Raw genomic sequence first — 18,216 nt, forward strand, 5'->3', positions numbered from 1 at the left:
AGGAGTGCTAACCAAGACCCGGAGGTTCCAGAGATTTCAGGAAGGCTGTCTTAGCAGTGGAAGTAGCCTGCCCTACTGACCTCTGAAATCCTTTCTTCTCCCCCTTCCTCCCTTTGTAACATTTCTCTTCTGGAAATTGCATTGTAATTGAAAAACAAAACTTCTTTCTGGGGAGGATTTTGTGATTTATTTGCCACGTGTAGTCATAAAAGAGATTGCCTTTCATAGATGTGGTTGAATACGTGATTAATGTTTGCCACTGGAAAATACAGCCAATGCTGGATTTGCTGTATTGATGATCATAACTAATCTGATAACATTTACTGAACACTTACTATGTCCTAAACTTTTTTTTTGACATGGAGTCTCGCTCTGTCGTCCAGGCTGGAGTGCAGTAACACGATCTCTGCTCATTGCAACTTCCACCCCCAGACTCAAGTGATTCTCCCACCTCAGCCTCCCTAGTACTGTGATTACAGGCATGTGCCACCATACCTAGCTAATTTTTTGTATTTTTAGTAGAGATGGGGTTTTGCCATGTTGGCCAGGCTGGTCTTGAACTCATGACCTCAAGTGATCCACTCGCCTCGGCCTCCCAAAGTGCTGGGATTACAGGCTTGAGCCACTACGCCTGGCCAACTCTGTCCTAAACTTTAAAAATAGCTTTTACTATGCAGCACAAAGGCCTGAACATAAGGAATATGGCTATTTATCCCTGCACGACGGTGCCCACTCCTGTAGCTGCAGTGCCATAGCTCAGGGAAGTCATGGGAAAACTGAACTGCCCTCAAGCCACGAACCTCCATGTCTGGTAGCTGCTATGGCCTCTTCTGCAAAATGCAGGTTCTGATATAGGGTTGGACCATATGGAGTTGTCATTTTTGTGGGACCCCCCAAGAGGGTCAACTGTTAGCAATTTTATATCATCTAGCCTAGGTGAGGGTTCATGAGCTACCGTGCATATGAAGTACTATGCATAGTGTCTTGGACATAGTAAGCAAACACACTGAATTCGTAGAATGCTTATTATTGCTGTTGTTATTTTTTTATCTTTTTTTTTTTTTTGACCAGATGTTCTACCCATAGTAAAATAATCTAATTTGGATTTGGCCTCTTTATTTCCTCTCGTGTTGTAGGAATGAACATAAGCAACAAAGTAGCTAAAGAGGGGTAGGGGTCAGTAATGGAAGCAAAGGAGCAGGGCACTTGACTGCACTGGTACCTGGTGTGACCTTGGTGTTACCTGGGTGGCCGGGAAGCTCCTAGGGAAGTGTGCATTGCTGGCTGCTCTCCACCTGAGCCTGTTTCTTGTCTCCAGGTACACCGTCCTCCGGCTGATGATTCGGCAGAGGCTAGAGGAGATAGCCGAGACCCCAGCAACAATCTGAGCCACGAGAACGAGGGGATCTGGGCACCCCAGGAGCCACCATTGCCATAAGACCCCCAGGAAGCTGGGCACTTTCTTTCCATGGAAACATTTAGACACAAACCTCCCCAGCTCCGGCCAAGCCATCATTTGCTACCAGGAGCTGAATGTAGAAGTCAGCAGACAGCTCCCCATCCCTGGACCCCTGCTCTCCTTTCTTCCACTCACAAGGACTTTTGATTTTGGTTATAAGGAGGACCCAAAATGTGTGTGTGTGCGTGTGTGCACACATGGTACGTGTCCATGTGCCTACCTGATACTTTCACATGTAATTAAATTCCAGGCAACCAGCACAAGAGCCGTAAGCCTGGCAAATGTGCTGCTTACGGGCCAGAAAATCAGAGGAACCATGATCTGAGGGGTTTTTAGGTTGAAGGAAAGATTTCTCCTCTCAAGTGCCAGGGAGCAGCCACATGTCTGCCTATGTTAAGAAAGGGTGGGTTGTTTATATGTTGGTAGAAATTCTCCCTGTATTCCTAGAAGGATCAGTGAATGTGAGAGCCTTGGAAATTAACAAAATAACTGCCACATAATCTTGAGGGAAGTCTGATGGAAATAAAAAGATAAACCATCCGTGGGGTAGATGCAATAAGCCCGCATGTTTTTACACTGGAAACTTTGATCGTTTTAAATGACAAAGACACATGTGATATTCTACGTGGAAACCTGTGAAAAGTGGATTCTGCCTCCATCCTCGCCTCCATGGCTACCTCTAGGAGACAGAGAGGATCCTGTGTGTTTCTCTGTACCCAGCTGTCAACCCGTCTCTCTGGCGCTTCTTTGAGTGGAAGGAAAGGTCTCAAGAAACAAAGATCTCACTGGTGTGCACATGGTGCTGACCAGCTAGTGTGGCCAGGGCCTGGTGGCCAGGAAGTTTCAGGCTGAAGGGAAGTATCGAGGCTACCTGCAGAAATGACAGGTGCCTTGAATCCAGCCCATCTTCACATCATCATGGCTCTTCCTGCACTTGAAGCTGGGGCCATGTTTGCAGTCAAGACTTTATTCTTTCCAACCTCTGGGTTCTTGCAAGTTGCCCTCACCTTGTGTGTGGAAATGCATTCCAAGAATGAAGCCTCATCTTGGTACTGACTGAGTATGGGGTTCAGGGAAGCTCTTTAGGCCACCTGATGAAGGTGCATGGGGAAGACGGAGCTTCTTTCTTAGCTTCTCTGAGCAGCCACTTAGGTGATCTTGAGTCAACCCCAATGCGGGGAAAGGGCAAGAACAGTCTGTGTCCTGGGACTCCCATCAGGAAGCTTGCTAGGCAGCTGGGCATCAGTGCAGCTGATACAGTTTGAGGAGGGAGACAGATGCTTGGACCTGGGTACCTGGCTGTAGAGATCAACCAAGCAAGACCAGGAGCTTCTAAGAGTGGGTGTCTCTGACATCTCTGAGCCTGGCTGGGGTAAGATACTGCCCATCTCTTCACCTTCTCTCCAAGGAAGGTTTGCAGAGCTGGGCACTTGAGGAAAGGACAGACCCTGGTTGGTGCCTGCAAAGGAGGGTGGACCTTTTTGGTGGAGTTGTTTCTACCCCAGGCATCCTCCTGCCCCCATTCATACCTATGGCGTCTTTGAAAGGCTCAAAGCTGTGGTCTCAGTGTAGCCTGCAAAAAGATGGCATGCTGCCCCTGGCATTTTGCCGTGGGTGTTATAGCAAGCCTCCTTCCTCCATAGGGTCAGCAGCACCAGCCCTGTGGGGCATGGAGTGGAAACCCAGAAGGGCTTCTGCAAACTGCACAGAATTGGCGTAGGAAGACAAGGAGTGAGCACCGGGAGAGGCTTCCTTTGTTACAGATGGGAAAGACCGTTCTGTGAATGCAAACACCTCCTGAGTTTTGCATTTGAGAAAATGATTTAGAGAACTTCTCTTCTGATAATTTTTATTTTGAATGTTCAAAGCCTTAGTTGGCTCCAGTAATTCTCCACAAAGCAAACTACTAACCACTATTATTGGACAGCGATTTCTGGTTTATAAGAGTTCTCTTTGATTTGCACCAGCACTACGACAGTGTTAAATATGGAAATAGTGCAACATGTTTAGTTGGCCAGGTCACTTTTCAAGGGAGCAATATTAAGGTAGACCCACCTTTTTAAAGATGGGCGGTCAGGAGGTGGAAGTGAAAGAGGAGATCCCATCTTACACAACACACTTCCACGTGATGCAGACCACACTTTTCTATTCTGTCCTGCCCTTTTTAGAGGTCATCTCTCACGTCCTAAGAACCTGATCAGAAATTTTGGAAAGGTCCTTTGAAATAGCAGCAGTTGAAACAGAGATGCTTTGCTACAGCGTGGAACAGATTTTCTCACTGGTATCACATGGTCTTGCAGTTTTGAACTCTTTGACCGATTTGTGGGGGTTTATGTAATTGTGTGCAAGGAACCTGAAATTGCATAAACAACAAAATACCAATTTATAGGATTTTTTTTTTTTTCTCCAACTTGTGAAAAGCAGTTTAGTTGCATCTGACTTCTTTTTTTCTCCCTGGGGCTTATGTTACAACGTGATCAAGTGAAGGAAAAACCTGATCCCATCTGGCTGGGATGGTGGAATTAAGCACAAGGTTACATTCTCCGTAATCACATGAAAGGGAAGGTGATGACTTAAATGGTGGGGGCCAGGGCAGGGGTCAGTTATCTTGGGGAGAGGCTGAAAAGCACAAAGGAAGTCTTGCCTGTATGTGTTGGTGAAGAAAGTGCACATTGGTCTCCAGGCTGGATGGACTTGAACTTGAAGTTGAGTTGAAGCAAGAGGATTTCAGGATATTAGCCACCCATCTGCAAGAAAAATGCCGGGGCCTTGCGTCAAGATTTTGGCCTGAGACATGCTGATACTTCAAGGAGAAATATTTTCACCATCCTCTCTTCCCTCACCAAATGAAAACCTCTAGGAGAGGTTCTTCTCTAGGTAAAGACATTTTATCCTAATATCGGTGGCATATAATGGCCCCTTCTAATCTGTTCTCCATGCAAAAAGTCTTGACAGGAATTCTGTAGAGTTGACTGGTTATTTCAAAGTGTCAGGAGGGTGGAGAAAGAAATTGACCACAGAAGGGCAAGAAGCTCTCTTAAGAAAAGGGAAGTTGTCTTTAAAAAAACACCAGCACCACCGCCGTGTCAACCAAAAGCTACATTTTATGTCAAAGCTCTATAGCACAAAGAATGTGGTGTCATAGATACATTGCCAAGAGAGAAACTTTTACATGGACGAGGCAATTTCAGTGTCTTACAGCGGCCAAACCGTGACGTGGAGAATGAGATGGGAGGCAGGATATCACCATGAGCGTCACTCATAAAGCAGCACACGTTTTCACGTTTCCACTTGTTGTTTTGCACAAAGTCTTGCTTCAGTCAGATGAGATGAGATATGATTTCCTAGAGATGTAAAAATGGAAATGAATGTGGCGCCCCTTTGTTCAGATGTAATAGAAAGCTTCACCCTATTACAAGGGGTGAGGTTTAAGTGCCCCTTGCGTTTTAACTGTGTTTAACTGAGCACAAGATGCACGAGCTATGATGGGAAAGCCTCAGTTTACCTTTGGAGTCTTCCCTGTAGATCACAGACCTGTTTCCAGGCTGATGTTTCTGGTGTGTAATTGCTAGTGTTTCTGAAGGTTTCCCCAATTGTTTTAGCCTTGTGAAGTATTCTTTTCTTAATTATAACTTGCCTTTCAGCAATGGTACATGACCTGGTTCAATGTTTGGTTTTGAACTTACACACTGATGTGTTTACTCATCTAAACATAATCTGACAAGGCCTCATTAGGGAGCCATACATTTTTGTAACAATTTGATGTTTTAATGCACCTGACTTAGATTTTCTTGAAATAAAGCACTTTTCAAAGAGATGCCCCCCTGCCGTGGATGGGTCTGTTTGTGACTGCTGGGCTCAGGAGATCTGTGTTGTGAGAGGGTGGTTGTAAAGTTGGGGGCAGGAACAGGAAGGAGCACCCACCAGATAAGTTAATTTTTTTCCTCCAGTTTATGATTTGAACATGCTTGGGGCTGGCTGTTATGTCCAAAATAGAACATGAAATGAGAAGGTTGTCTTAGAAGCTCCCAATTGAGGGGCTTTGGAGAGCCAGGAGTTGAGGAGGAAAGAGCTTCTACTCAGTGACGCTGGATTTCCACTCTGACTCCACTCCTGGCTCTCGGACCCTGGAAGCAGCTCAGTGAGCCTTTAGGACTTGGTTTTCTCATCTGTAAAATGGCCAAGCCACCCTGCAGGGGCGGGGTGCCTGGGCTTGCTTCTGTTGGAAGCATCCCCCCATGGCTCCCCAGTTGTGGGATTTTTAGACTAGGGCCCAAGTTTCACCCTATGGTATGGGGGAGATATCGTATGTAATTTTATATGTCAACTTGGCTAGGCCATGGAGCCCAGATATTTGGTCAAACATTAGTCTAGATGTTACTGTGAATCTGTTTTTTTTAAGTTAAGATTAACATTTAAATCAGTAGAATTTGAGCAGACTGCCCTCCATAATGTGGGTGGGCCTCACCCAGTCAGTTGAAGGCCTTAAGAAAAAAGACTGAGATCCCAGAGCAGAAGGAATTCTGCCTCAAGACTGCCTTTGAACTTGAACTACAACATGAATTATGTGAACCGGTTCCTTAAGCTCTGTCTCCCCACACCCCCCACCTCTTTCTCTCTCTACACACACGCACACACACCCGTTTGGAGAACCTTGACTAATACACAGAAATTACTTCATTGGTTCATAAAGTTTAATATGTGATTTGACAGTGTCTTCCTAAGAAATCTGGCCGTGGAGCATAAATAGTGACCATCGGAATTTGGCCTCTAGAAGAAGGTAACAACCAAGACAAGATTTTTAATGATGCTTCTGTAAACAATGCTTATGTAAGTATGAGAGAGAGAGAGGTGGGGAAGTGGGGAGAGAGAGACAAAAATAAAGTTTGGATACATCACAGTTCCCTTTGAGTGTTGTTTTGATTTCCCATATTTAGAGTTGTTAATTCAAAGATAGCTTTTCGGTTGCTGCATTGACTAAGTTGGGTGAAACAGATGAGCAGGCAGTTACCCTCCAAAGTAGTGAGACTTTTGTACAGCTCATCATGTAGATGTAAGTGATATAGACTGAAGATAGATGGTTCATTTGGGGTTCAACCAAGACTCCCCAAAAGGCAGTAAGCCTTGTAAGAGTTACAGTGCCTAAAATCACCCAAAAAATTCTAATAGCCTTCTGCCAAAGGTGCTGGCAGTTCTTGGCTTGTTTTATGGAAACAGAGTTTATGAAGTAATTTGGTATTGTCTATTTTAGGTAATGAAGTTATTACTGAATGGAGTTTGCTGTGAGTACAAGACCTCACTGTGAAGTTTTGAAGACATTTGAGTAGGTTGCTGAAATGTTTAAATGAAAGAAAACACTGCTGAAAATTGAACGTAAGTAAAATTGACATTGCTATTTTCCTTTTAAAACCATGCAAAATTTTCTACAGATCATATGGGGGGAGAAAGAAGAAAAGAAGAAATGCAGAATAGAAATTGTGACTTACGGTTTAAGTATAACGTTATATAAGTAAGTTAACTTTATGCAAATAATAAATTATATGTATATGCTTTATAAGTATATAAGTTAACTTTAGAAGTTTTAAAACGGTAGGTAGACCCACTGGTAGGGACCGTAAGTCCTGGTTTGCTTGGGACATGTCCACTTTATTCTGTGGTTATATGTAATCATTAACAGAATCCCCTTTTACTCTCAAAATGTCCCAGGATGGATGATAAATATGACCACCCTACGCATTGGCCAAAGAGTAGCTTATAACTTTGATGAGAAGTTTTTAAAGCAGCAACCATAAGTTGGAATTTAAGTGTTAAGTTCAAACTTTAGGAAAAACTGAAATCTAAACATATGTGTTGGCTTAACGCAGAATATGATATCGATTTTTATATATCAGTGTTTTGCTAACCCTGATTTAATTGTTCTTGCATTAGAGCAAGACAAATTTTTCTTAGTGGAGTTTTAAACTTGGACTGATTAGCTCATAAGCCATAAACATGAATATTATTTTTTAATTTAAAAATTATTTTTCAGTTTTATTGTGGTATAATTGACAAATAAAAATGACATATATTCAAGGTGCACAACCTGATAATTGTTGTATATGTACATTTCACACATACATTGTGAAATGATTACCACATCACATTAACACATCCATCATCACACAGTTGCCATTGTGTGTGTGTGTGTGTGTGTGTGTGTGTGTGTGTGATGTGAGGACACTTCAGATCTACTGTTTTTTTTTCATCCAGCCCAAAATGTCAAAGATCTACTTTCTTAGCAAATTGCAAGTAAACAATACTGTACTATTAACTACAGTCACAGCACTGTATGTTAGATCCTTAGACCTTTCCTTGTAACTGAATATTTGTTCCCTGATTTTTAGGATATGACACCAAAAGCACAGGCAACAAAAGCAAAAATAGACCTGGTGCCATGGCTCATGCCTGTAATGCTAGCATTTTGGAAGGCTAAGGTGGGTGGATTGCTTGAGCATAGGAGTTTGAGACCAGCCTGGGCAACATGGCAAAACCCATCTCTACAAAAAATACCCCCCAAAATTAGCTGGGCAGGGTGTCATGCACCTATAGTCCCACTTACTTGGGAGGCTAAGGTAGGAGGATTGCTTGAGCCCAGAAGGCTGAGGTTGCAGTGGGCTGAAATCACATGCACTCCAGTCTGGGTGACAGAGCAAAATACTGTCTCAAAGAAAAAAAAAAGACAAAAATAAACAAGTGGGACTATGTCAAACTAAAAAGCTTCTACACAGCAAAGGAAACAATGAGATGAGAATACAACCTATAGCATGGAAGAAAATATTTGCAAACCGTTTATCTGATAAGGGGTTAACATTCAAATTTCCACAACTCAATAATTCACGACTTTTAATGTCCCCTGCTAGTCACTAAGCCCCTCTAAGCTGCCCTTGATGCCACCTACCTCACCTGCAGAGGCATCTATGGGGTCAACGGCACCTAAATTGGGGTATTTTACAACATCCTTCCCTGGGACAACCCTGGGCTTCTGAGAGCTGGCTGGTGCCAAACGCTGGGGCGGAGGGAAGATGAGAGCGTGGGTATGTCTTGCTGATGGAAAGTAATTATGTCTCAGCGATGTCTGGGGTATAATTTTGGGAACAAACTGCTTAGAACTCCCACGCATTGTGGATATTGTCTGGGACTACAAAGAGCCTTGATTCCAAAATGAAACCAAGGAAAGCTCTTAAAGGTAAGAGCACATTTGAGAAATGTAATTGATACTGATGCTCTGGGAAGGGAAGAGCGTGGTCCCTTTAAATGATATTGAAGTGGGGAAGTGAAGTGCTGGATAGAGGAGGACGTGGTCCCTAGCGAGGGCTCTACCCCCACGGACCTAGGTGACGACAGGCATTTTTGGTTTCCTGCCCAAATGTAGCATTTCCCTAGACCACCCTGGCCGGCAGTGCCCCCATCCTGTGCCTATAAAAACCGGAGACCCTAGCAAGGCAGAGACGGAAGCGGCTGATCGTCGAGAGGAGCACATCAGCAGAGGAACGCATGGGGGGCTGGACCTGGAGAGGCTTACATCAGCAGGCACTGGCATGCCGGCAGGCCACCAACAGGCAGAACGGCGTGGAGTTTGGCAGGGGCAATCGGAGGAGAGCCCGGGCCCAAGTGGCCTGACTCCAGGGGAAATCCGTCTCCCTTCTGTCTCCCCCATTTGCTGAGAGCTACTTCCACTCAAAAAAACCTTGCACTCTTTCTCCAAGCCCACGTGTGATCCAATTCTTCCGGTACACCAAGGCAAGAACCCCAGGATACAGAAAGCCCTCTGTACTTGCCACAAGGTAGAGGGTCTAATTGAGCTGGTTAACACAAGCCGCCTATGGACGGCTAAACTAAAAAGGCACCCTGTAACACACGCCCACTGGGGCTTCAGGAGCTGTAAACGTTCGCCCTCCTAGACACTGCTGTGGGATTGGAGCCCCACAGCCTGCCCGCCTGTATGCTCCTCTAGAGGTTTGAGCAGCCGGGCACTAAAGAAGGAAGCCACATCCCCTGTCACATGCCCTGCGCCCTGCGAGAGGGACAAGGGAACCTTTCCCATTTGTGTTCAACTTCAAGCGTTAAAGTTCCATAGCCAAATATTGGCTATAACACAAGTTGTCACAAAAATCACTAAGCAAAAAAGCACACTATAACATTCATGACCCACTAAAATAAACCAACAAATAAAATTTGAATTAAAGTTGGTCATAATAATCTAGAGATCAATTAGTAGAAATATGAAATGAATTTTGAAAGGTTGCTAAAACAAGAAAAATATATAAAAATGTATTTCTATACATTGCTAGATGTATAATCTAATAAAAGATTAAAAATAAAATTTATAAAATGGAAAGATATACCTCATGTATGGATTCAAAATTTAGCAGATCTCCCCCAAATTATCTATAGATTTAAGTAATCCAAATAAAAAGCCAAGTACGTTTTTTTCCTTGTTTTCCTCCTTCTATAATGGTATAGGTAAAATAAAAACCATAAGCATGAATATTATTCTGCTACTGAAAGTATAATTATCAAGTTTATGTAGAAGGCCGGGCATGGTGGCTCACAGCTGTAATCCTAGCACTTTGGGAGACTGAGGCGGGTGGATCACCTGAGGTCAGGAGTTTGACACCAGTCTGGCCAACTTGGTGAAACCCTATGTCCACTAAAAATACAAAAATTAGCCAAGTGTGGTTGTGGGTGCCTATAATCCCAGCTACTCAGGAGGCTGAGGCAGAAGAATCGCTTGAACTGGGAGGCAGAGGCTGCAGTGAGCCAAGATCTTGCTAGTGCACTCCAGCCTGGGTGACAGAGTGAGACTCAGGGTGAAATTACATAATAGTTTATGTAGAAACATGGAAAATATTGCTATGTAAAGTAAATAAAATAGTATGTTCAATATAATTGTAGGCCTATATGTAAAGGCCTATGAAAAAAGTTATGTTGGGGAGGTGGTATTAGATTTTCTTAATGCTTCTATTACATTGGCTTTTAAGTTAAAATTTCCTGCTTAGTAACTCCAAAAATATTGAGAATCCAAAAACGTATAAACACATACAAAACAAAATAACAACAAAATCAATGGCCAGAAGACTAAAGTCAGCCAGGCCTTTGTGTCCCTGGTAGGGTCAGTTTTTCCAAACACTAGACTTCAGAATTCTTATAAATATTGGAGGCCCATTATGCAATGGAAATACAGTCCCATATACCAAAATCATATATATATATATATATATGTAATGTAAATACACACATATGTAATAACACACACAAAATGGAAAGATTCCATCCATAGTTCTAGGGCCTTTGAGAAAATCAGCCACCATGCCATGCCATCTTGAGTATGTAGGAGCCTGAGGATGGAGACCCCACGTAAGGAATTCGGAAATTCCCTATGTTTAGGGTCAGTCACCCTGAATACCAAACGCACTTTCAAACTGTACTCTCAATTCTCCTTTCAGAAATTGGACACTCAAAAGTTTTCAAAAGAAGAGAAAAATATACACTCTAATCTGAAGTTAGCCAGTTTGTTACATTCTGAAGTTCTCTGGATTAGGAATTGGGTACCAGATGCAGTGCCTGATTCACAAAGCCCTTTGCTTGGTGTCTTCTGGATAAATGTATGCCTCACCCCACCTTGGCACATGGGGACACCCTCTGCTCCCCCAGCCCACCCCATGTACCTGGGGCCTGAGCCAGGGGCTGAGGAGCTATTTTGACCTTCATCCCCATGGAGGCCAGGGACACTGGCAGTGAACATGATTTCTGGGCTGACTCAGATGATTATCAAATAAACTGCATTTAAAAATAATTCCCTCAGGTACCTGCTGGTACCTTTTCAGGTTACACACACTAAGTTAACAATACACAGCCCTAAAATAACCCAAATGACTCTAAGTGTTCTTAAAATGCCCTTAGAATCCCCTCACCCTAAAAAACCTCAAGGATCCTGAAGATTTCTGTAAACCTCATGCTAGTGGCTTTGACCTCTAGGAAGCATCAGAATCACCCAGGGTTCCTGTTAAAACACAGATTGCCGGGCCCCAACACCAGAGTTCCTGATTCAGCAGATGGAGTAGGGCAGAGAATCTGCATCTCTAATGAAGTTCTCAGGTGATGCTGATGTTTCTGGTGCACTAACTTTTCTAAATGAGTCTAAGGGGAACACTGTAATCCCCCGGGGAGTTTTTTAGAACACTGATGTCTATATTCCATACCAAGAGATTATGGTTCAATTCTTCTGGGCTGTGGCATTGGCAGTAGAATTCTTAATACTGCCTCTTCCTTACTAACTGGTATGGTTTGGCTGTGTCCCTGTCGGGGTCTGACAAGCAGACCCCAACCCCACGACAGATGAATAAATTTACTCAGACACGGAATACAGTGAAAGAGTGGGCTAGGGGTGTCCGTGGCCACTCAGCTGAAGGAGTTAATGGCTGCCGGCTGGACATGCTGGCCTTGCCGGCCTAGACAATTAAAATGACAAACAATAAAATGACACTAAGATTCCTAAATACTATTAGTCAACCCTAAATGATCCCAGAGGACCCTAAAAGATGCAAAATGACTTTTAGTGACCATAAACTCTAGAAAAAATTTAAATGCTGTAATAATTGAAAAATGTCCTCAATAACTTTAATAAAGTCAAGATATAATAAAAACGTCTAAATCACAACAAATGGACCTGCCAGGGTCCTTCCAACTGTAAATCTAAACACTTTAAAACCAAATCCTTGACAACAATAACCCTAAATCATCCCAAATGAATTTCAAAAATTATAAATAATAGTAAAAGATCCTAAATAGCCACAAAATATTCTAAATGACTTGTGGTGACTCCTAACATCCCTAGAGGATCCTAAATCTTGAATGACCCAACTTTAAAAACAAAGAACCTGGCCAGGCGAGGTGGCTCACACCTGTAATCCTAGCGCTTTGGGAGGCTGAGGTGGGTGGATCATGAGGTCAAGAGATCGAGACCATCCTGGCCAACATGGTAAAACCCCATCTCTACTAAAAAATACAAAAATTAGCTGGGCGTGGTGTCACGTGCCTGTAGTCCCAGCTACTTGGGAGGCTGAGGCAAGAGAATTGCTTGAACCTGGGGGGCGGAGGTTGCAGTGAGCCAAGATTGCACCACTGCACTCCAGCCTGGCGCCTGGTGACAGAGCGAGACTCTGTCTCAAAACAAAAACAAGACAAAGAACCCAAATGATATTCAGTGATTCTAAATGACCTCAAATTTTTTTTTTTTTAATCCCAAGTCCTTATCTAGCTACCTGGACCTGCTACCGAAACACCAGGAATTCAAGCTATGTCCTAATGCCTACCTCCCAGAAAGTCAATCACTGAGACAGTGAGCCTTGCCAAGGAAGAGGGCTTCAATCAGGTGCCGTAGCTGAGGAGATAGAAGATCAGTCTCAAATCCATCTCCCTGAGAGACTAAAATTAGGAGTTTATATAGCAGGAAAGAAATGTAACCATGCATGGGAAAACAGGAATTAGGGAGGGGGAAGCAAGAGGAGTTGGTCAACAGGAGGCAGGTGGTCGCTTAGGCAATCATGATGGGCGAGGGGTTTTGCCTCACCAGATGCAATGATCTGGTGAGTGTCAGATCCTTGATGCTATATAGAAGGCCTGATAGTTGGTTTCCTGAGAAAGGAACTCAGCTAAAACAAGTGTCACTTTCCCAGGTTTAAGACTGAGAGGATCAATTTCTCTGTTTCCTCAAAGAAACCAGGCTGGGCACAGTGGCTCACGCCTATAATCCCAGTGCTTTGAGAGGCCGAGGTGGGTAGATCACAAAGTCAAGAGATGGAGACCATCCTGGTCAACATGGTGAAACCTCGTCACTACTAAAAATACAAAAATTAGCTGGGCATGGTGGTATGCACCTGTAGTCCCAGCTACTCAGGAGGCCGAGGCAGGAGAATTGCTTGAACCCAGGAGGCAGAGGTTGTGGTGAGCCGAGATCGCGCCATTGCACTCCAGCCTGGGTAACAAGAGCGAAACTCTGTCTCAGAAAACAAAACAAAACAACAACAACAAAAAAGAAACCATAAACATCAGCTCCATGGGACAACTGGGTTGGTTTCAGACCTACATGGTCTGCCTCAGGCCTCTTGTTGGGACACCATGGCCTCCACCCTCCTGGAGGGTCCCTGGGCTTCAGCTCCACTGGCCTTGCTGCCCTTCAAGCATATCCAGACCTGTCCTGCTTCTGGGACTGGCACTTGCCACTTGGTCTTTTTGGGACACTCTTCCCCCCAGCTCATTACATGCTTGCCTCCTTTTTGATTCCGGTCTCAGCTACACTCTTTCTTCCTAGCAAGGCCTTCCCTGAACACCTGAATCAGCTGCCCTCCTGCCCGTTATCCTCTGCTTCCACACTCTTCAAAGTGCTTTTTGCAGTCTGAATGTATTTGTTGACTTATGTATCTCCTCCACTAGAACCTAAGCTCTGTGACGGCATCCAGACCACCTAGAGCAGCACCTGATCCTTGGTAGACACTGTGAAAGGAAAATAAACCTCAAGACCCCCAACTCACTGAGCCAAAGGGAAAAGTCAAGTTAGGAAATGGGTCATGTAAACCTGCTTCCCGTTTTGTTCAGAAAAAGATAGCTACAAAGATAGAAAGAGCTACATACTTCCCTCACAATGTGCCCACAAGGAAATTCCTTGTGGGGCCCAAGATCTTTACTTTAAAGCACTTCTGTTGAATTTCACCCTGATATTCACACGTATAGGACAAAGGACAGAACTAAAAGTCATCCCTCTGTTCACCTGAGACAAATGTATAACTGCTTCCTCTTCCCTGTGTCTATTTTATCTTGTGTAAAAATGCTGATTCACTGAGCACAGACGAATGCATAACTGACTACTCCTCTACCCCTTTCTCACACGTATGATGTGTAGTCAGTGAGTGCTGAGCAAAGAAGACTCAAAAGAACGCAACCGCTTGCCTTTCTTATTGCTCACCCTTTTAAAAAGTTCCTTTCTTTTTCCTGCAATAGTTGCTTTTTTTCCCTTTAAATATTGAGGACCCCGGATACTCTCTGGAAAAAGCGAGGACCACAGATTTTTCCTGAGCTTCTGTGTTCTTTTCCTGAGTGTGCCTTTAACCTTGACAAATAAACCTCTTAAAATGACTGAGACCCACCTCGGTCATTTTCTTTGATTTGCAACACAGTGATAATATTTGTGTAATGAATGAATGAATATCCAAATGTACCATAAACACCAAGACCTCGTGCCGATGCTAACACCCTCTAAGTTCTGACCCAAACTCACTAACAAGTGTAATCCTTCTTAAAATGAACTTACACGATCCTAAGCTATGAAATCACCTCAAATGGTCCTAAATCCTTTGTGATCCTAAACTACCCAAAGTGGTATAAGACTGCAGACTCTCTTAGAGATTCTGAAGAGGTATAAATTACTCAAAGCAACTTTAAATGCTAAATAATCTTCCATGAATATAAATGGTGCCAAGTGACATAAATCACCCTTAAAAAGCTCTAAGCAATCAAAATAGAATGTAAACCTTAAAAATCTCTATAAGACTTTTAAGGCATTTGAACCCTAAACAATCCTAACTCAAATGCATAAAATATCCTGAATGAATAATTTCAGGCTATTCTTTAGAGTCTAAGCACTCTAAAGAACCAATCGTTTAAATGACCCTATGGTAATGTATCTAACAACCGTAGAGACCTAATACACGGAAGTGGCCTCAGATGCCCCTAAACTACCACAGGACTTGAATATGCAAGTTCTGTGATTCTGGAGAGGATCCTGTTAGAACGTTGACTCAGATTCAGCAGACCTGGGGTGAGGTTTGAGACACTGCCTTTCTACAGGACTCCCAGGGGATGTGGATGCTGCTGATCCACAGGCTACACTTGGAATAGCAAAGCTAGAAGCTATGTAAACCCAAAGGATCCTAAGCCGATTAAAATGACCCTAAACTCTAAAACGCCCTCAGAGATCCCAGACAATCCTAAATCCTAAACAACTCGAAACATGCTGAAGTTTCTTAAATGATGCTTAAAACTTTAAGCCCTAGATTATCTCACATAACCCTAAACTAAGCCAAACAACTCTAAATGACCCTAAGGATCTCAATAGGCTCTAAGAGATCTTAAGCCTTATACCTCCCTAAGAGCCCTTAAAAATTTAAATTTGCTTTAAATGACTCTAAACCCCAACAGTCCAAAAGACTCTAAAAGATCTAAGAGATCATAATTGCACCTAAAATACCCAAACTATTCTAAACTATTCTAATTGCTCCAAAATTATCCTAAACCTAAAGTGACCTTAAATAGTTTCAAAGGAACCCAAATCTAATGAGCCCAACCTTCTCAGCCTCAACAACATTAATGCTAACTCCAGTGCCCTTGACATTAAGGACTCAACAATCCTAAACCCTAAGGCAATGGAGCAGACACTCGTCAGTGACCTGTCCTGACCCTCATTACCCCATACCTCAATGACTCATCTGTTACCCACAGAGCAGAGCTCTGTTTGTGTGCTTGGACTTGAACCCTGACTTAGGGATCCTATTGATGTTGCACCAGAAGACCCCAAATTCCAAATGATGATAAATTAATGGATGGTTGACCCTGACCCCCTTGACCCTGACAACCCTAAAAGTCTGATTATCATAAACCAATGACCCTGAACTCTAAATTCTGTAAAGAGGTTGGAGCAGACCTACATACACCCCAAACCCTACATCTCTCTTCTTAATGATCAGGTACCTTCACCTAATAATCCCAATGACATGAGAAGAGCAACAGAGACTACCCTGAGGATTTCTTGTTCCTAAATGTAACTCTGACTCTGATCCCAAGGGCCCTAAACTCTAATAATCTCAATCTTAAACCCTAAACCCTAAATAATGACAATGCAGTATTAAGATATCCAACTGTGAGGCTAACTCTGATATTCCTGATGAACATCATCAAGCTTCACCACGGCGCTCTCTACTCTAAGCCCACGTGCATGCCTATCACCGAGGGCATTATTACAAAGTAAGATGAACTCCTATTTCTAACATTCCACTTTTGAACCGGGATCCAAAAATCCATTTGAGGATCACAAGCCATGTTTTTCTGAATTTTATCACTGAATTCATCCTGAATTGAGATAAAAAATAATGCAGATTTGAGGCTTTATGAGATGAAATATAAGTTACCCCTGCAGCGGTAACATTGCCCTTCAGGACACTGTGACATTCAGCATGTTGAGAAAAGAGGGGGAGAAAGTCTAGGAGTAGCTACTTAAAGGACAGTAATTCACATGGGATGTTACAAGTGAATCATGCTGAGGGATAATGACTTCCACCGCTTTATCCTCACCGAGGAAGACGTTCCAAAAATGCATCTCCCAGAAAGTTCAAGATCCATAATACTGTCTTTCTTGGGGGGACATATTGAAAGATAACATTTTATTTTCAATGGACGACATAAAGGAGATTCAAGTCCTGGTAATAAAGATTGGTCTGTGTAATAATTTCTTTATTCCGAATTTGTAGCGGAAGGATATTAAAGCTTACAGACCTATCATCACACCAATTCCACTAGCTAAAAGTAGATGCCAAGACATAATGTTAAGTGAAAACAGATAGTTGGTAAAAAATACATACAGGATGATACTATTTATGTATCACATATACATGAAAGTTAATTTATATATATACAAAATCCTTAGATAGATAGATCTCAGTAGACTCTAAGAGATTTTAAGCCTTTTTTATTTTTTTGAGATGGAGTTTCGTTGTTGTTGCCCAGGCTGGAGTGCAATGGCAGGCTCTCAGCTCACTGCAATGTCCACCTCCTAGGTTCAAGTGATTCTCCTGCCTTAGCCTCCTGAGTAGCTGGGATTACAGGGGCCCGCCACCACGCCCAGCTAATTTTTTGTATTTTAGTAGAGACAGGGTTCCACCATGTTGGCCAAGCTGGTCTCGAACTCTTGACCTCAGGTGATCCACCTGCCTTAGCCTCCCAAAGTGCTGGGATTACAGGCGTGAGCCACTGGGCCCAGCCAGATCTGAAGCCTTATACCTCCCTAAGGGCCTTACAAATTAAAATTTGCTTTAAATGACTCTAAACCCCAACAGTCTTCATGTATATATAAAGATTGGAAGGATATAATTGTTAAGGGTTATCGTGAAGTAAGGATGGGGGCTGGGAGTGGTGGCTTTACCTATGCTCAATTAGCTTTTTTCAAAACATAGTTTGTCTTTTCTTCAATGACAGACATGTGCATAGTTTAGAAAGTCAAACAAAACCAGCTGTCTCCTGCTCCTACCACCCTCTACCTCCCCTTCCTCCCCACGCCCTTCAATTCTTCTAGCTGATTCTTTGGTGCTTGCCACCTTATCTGTAAGTAGCATGTTGGTATCGCTCTTCCTGATTTGCTCATCTGGGGCCTTATCTTTCTCTACATCCCTTCCCAGTTCTTGGGTCTCCATCCTGCCAATCATAATTTGTGGTTAACACAAGTCCAGCCTTTACGCTGTATAGCTGTATAAACATGCTCTGTAAAGATGAATGTGTGCTGCACTGGGCTTATTTATCCATTTTTAGCACAACTTTTTGTTTTCCTTGAAGTTAAAAATTGTCCTTTCATTTGACTAGGTTTTAATGTATTTTTCATGAATTCGGCCTCATACTTGTCCCAAATTCTCTAAACCTCTTGTCAGTCTCCCGCAGCATTCTACCCACTGTGT

At 43.1% G+C, this 18,216-nt stretch overlaps 1 protein-coding gene across 3 annotated transcripts in view; it reads left to right on the plus strand.

Annotated features, from left to right (window-relative positions):
* Positions 1–5,276, plus strand: part of RASSF2 (Ras association domain family member 2) — a 45,798-nt gene extending 40,522 nt beyond the window's left edge. For all 3 annotated transcript variants that reach the window (XM_064382260.1, XM_064382259.1, XM_064382261.1), the window contains one exon: positions 1,319–5,276. In XM_064382260.1, the coding sequence (XP_064238330.1) occupies positions 1,319–1,388 (70 nt within the window). In that variant the 3' untranslated portion in view covers positions 1,389–5,276. The remainder of the gene's footprint in view (positions 1–1,318) is intronic.
* Positions 5,277–18,216: the final 12,940 nt, after the last annotated feature.

This window comes from Aotus nancymaae, unplaced genomic scaffold (assembly GCF_030222135.1).
Source record: "Aotus nancymaae isolate 86718 unplaced genomic scaffold, 86718_ANA_hifiasm-v0.15.2.pri h1tg000029l, whole genome shotgun sequence".
Lineage (NCBI taxonomy): Eukaryota > Metazoa > Chordata > Mammalia > Primates > Aotidae > Aotus > Aotus nancymaae.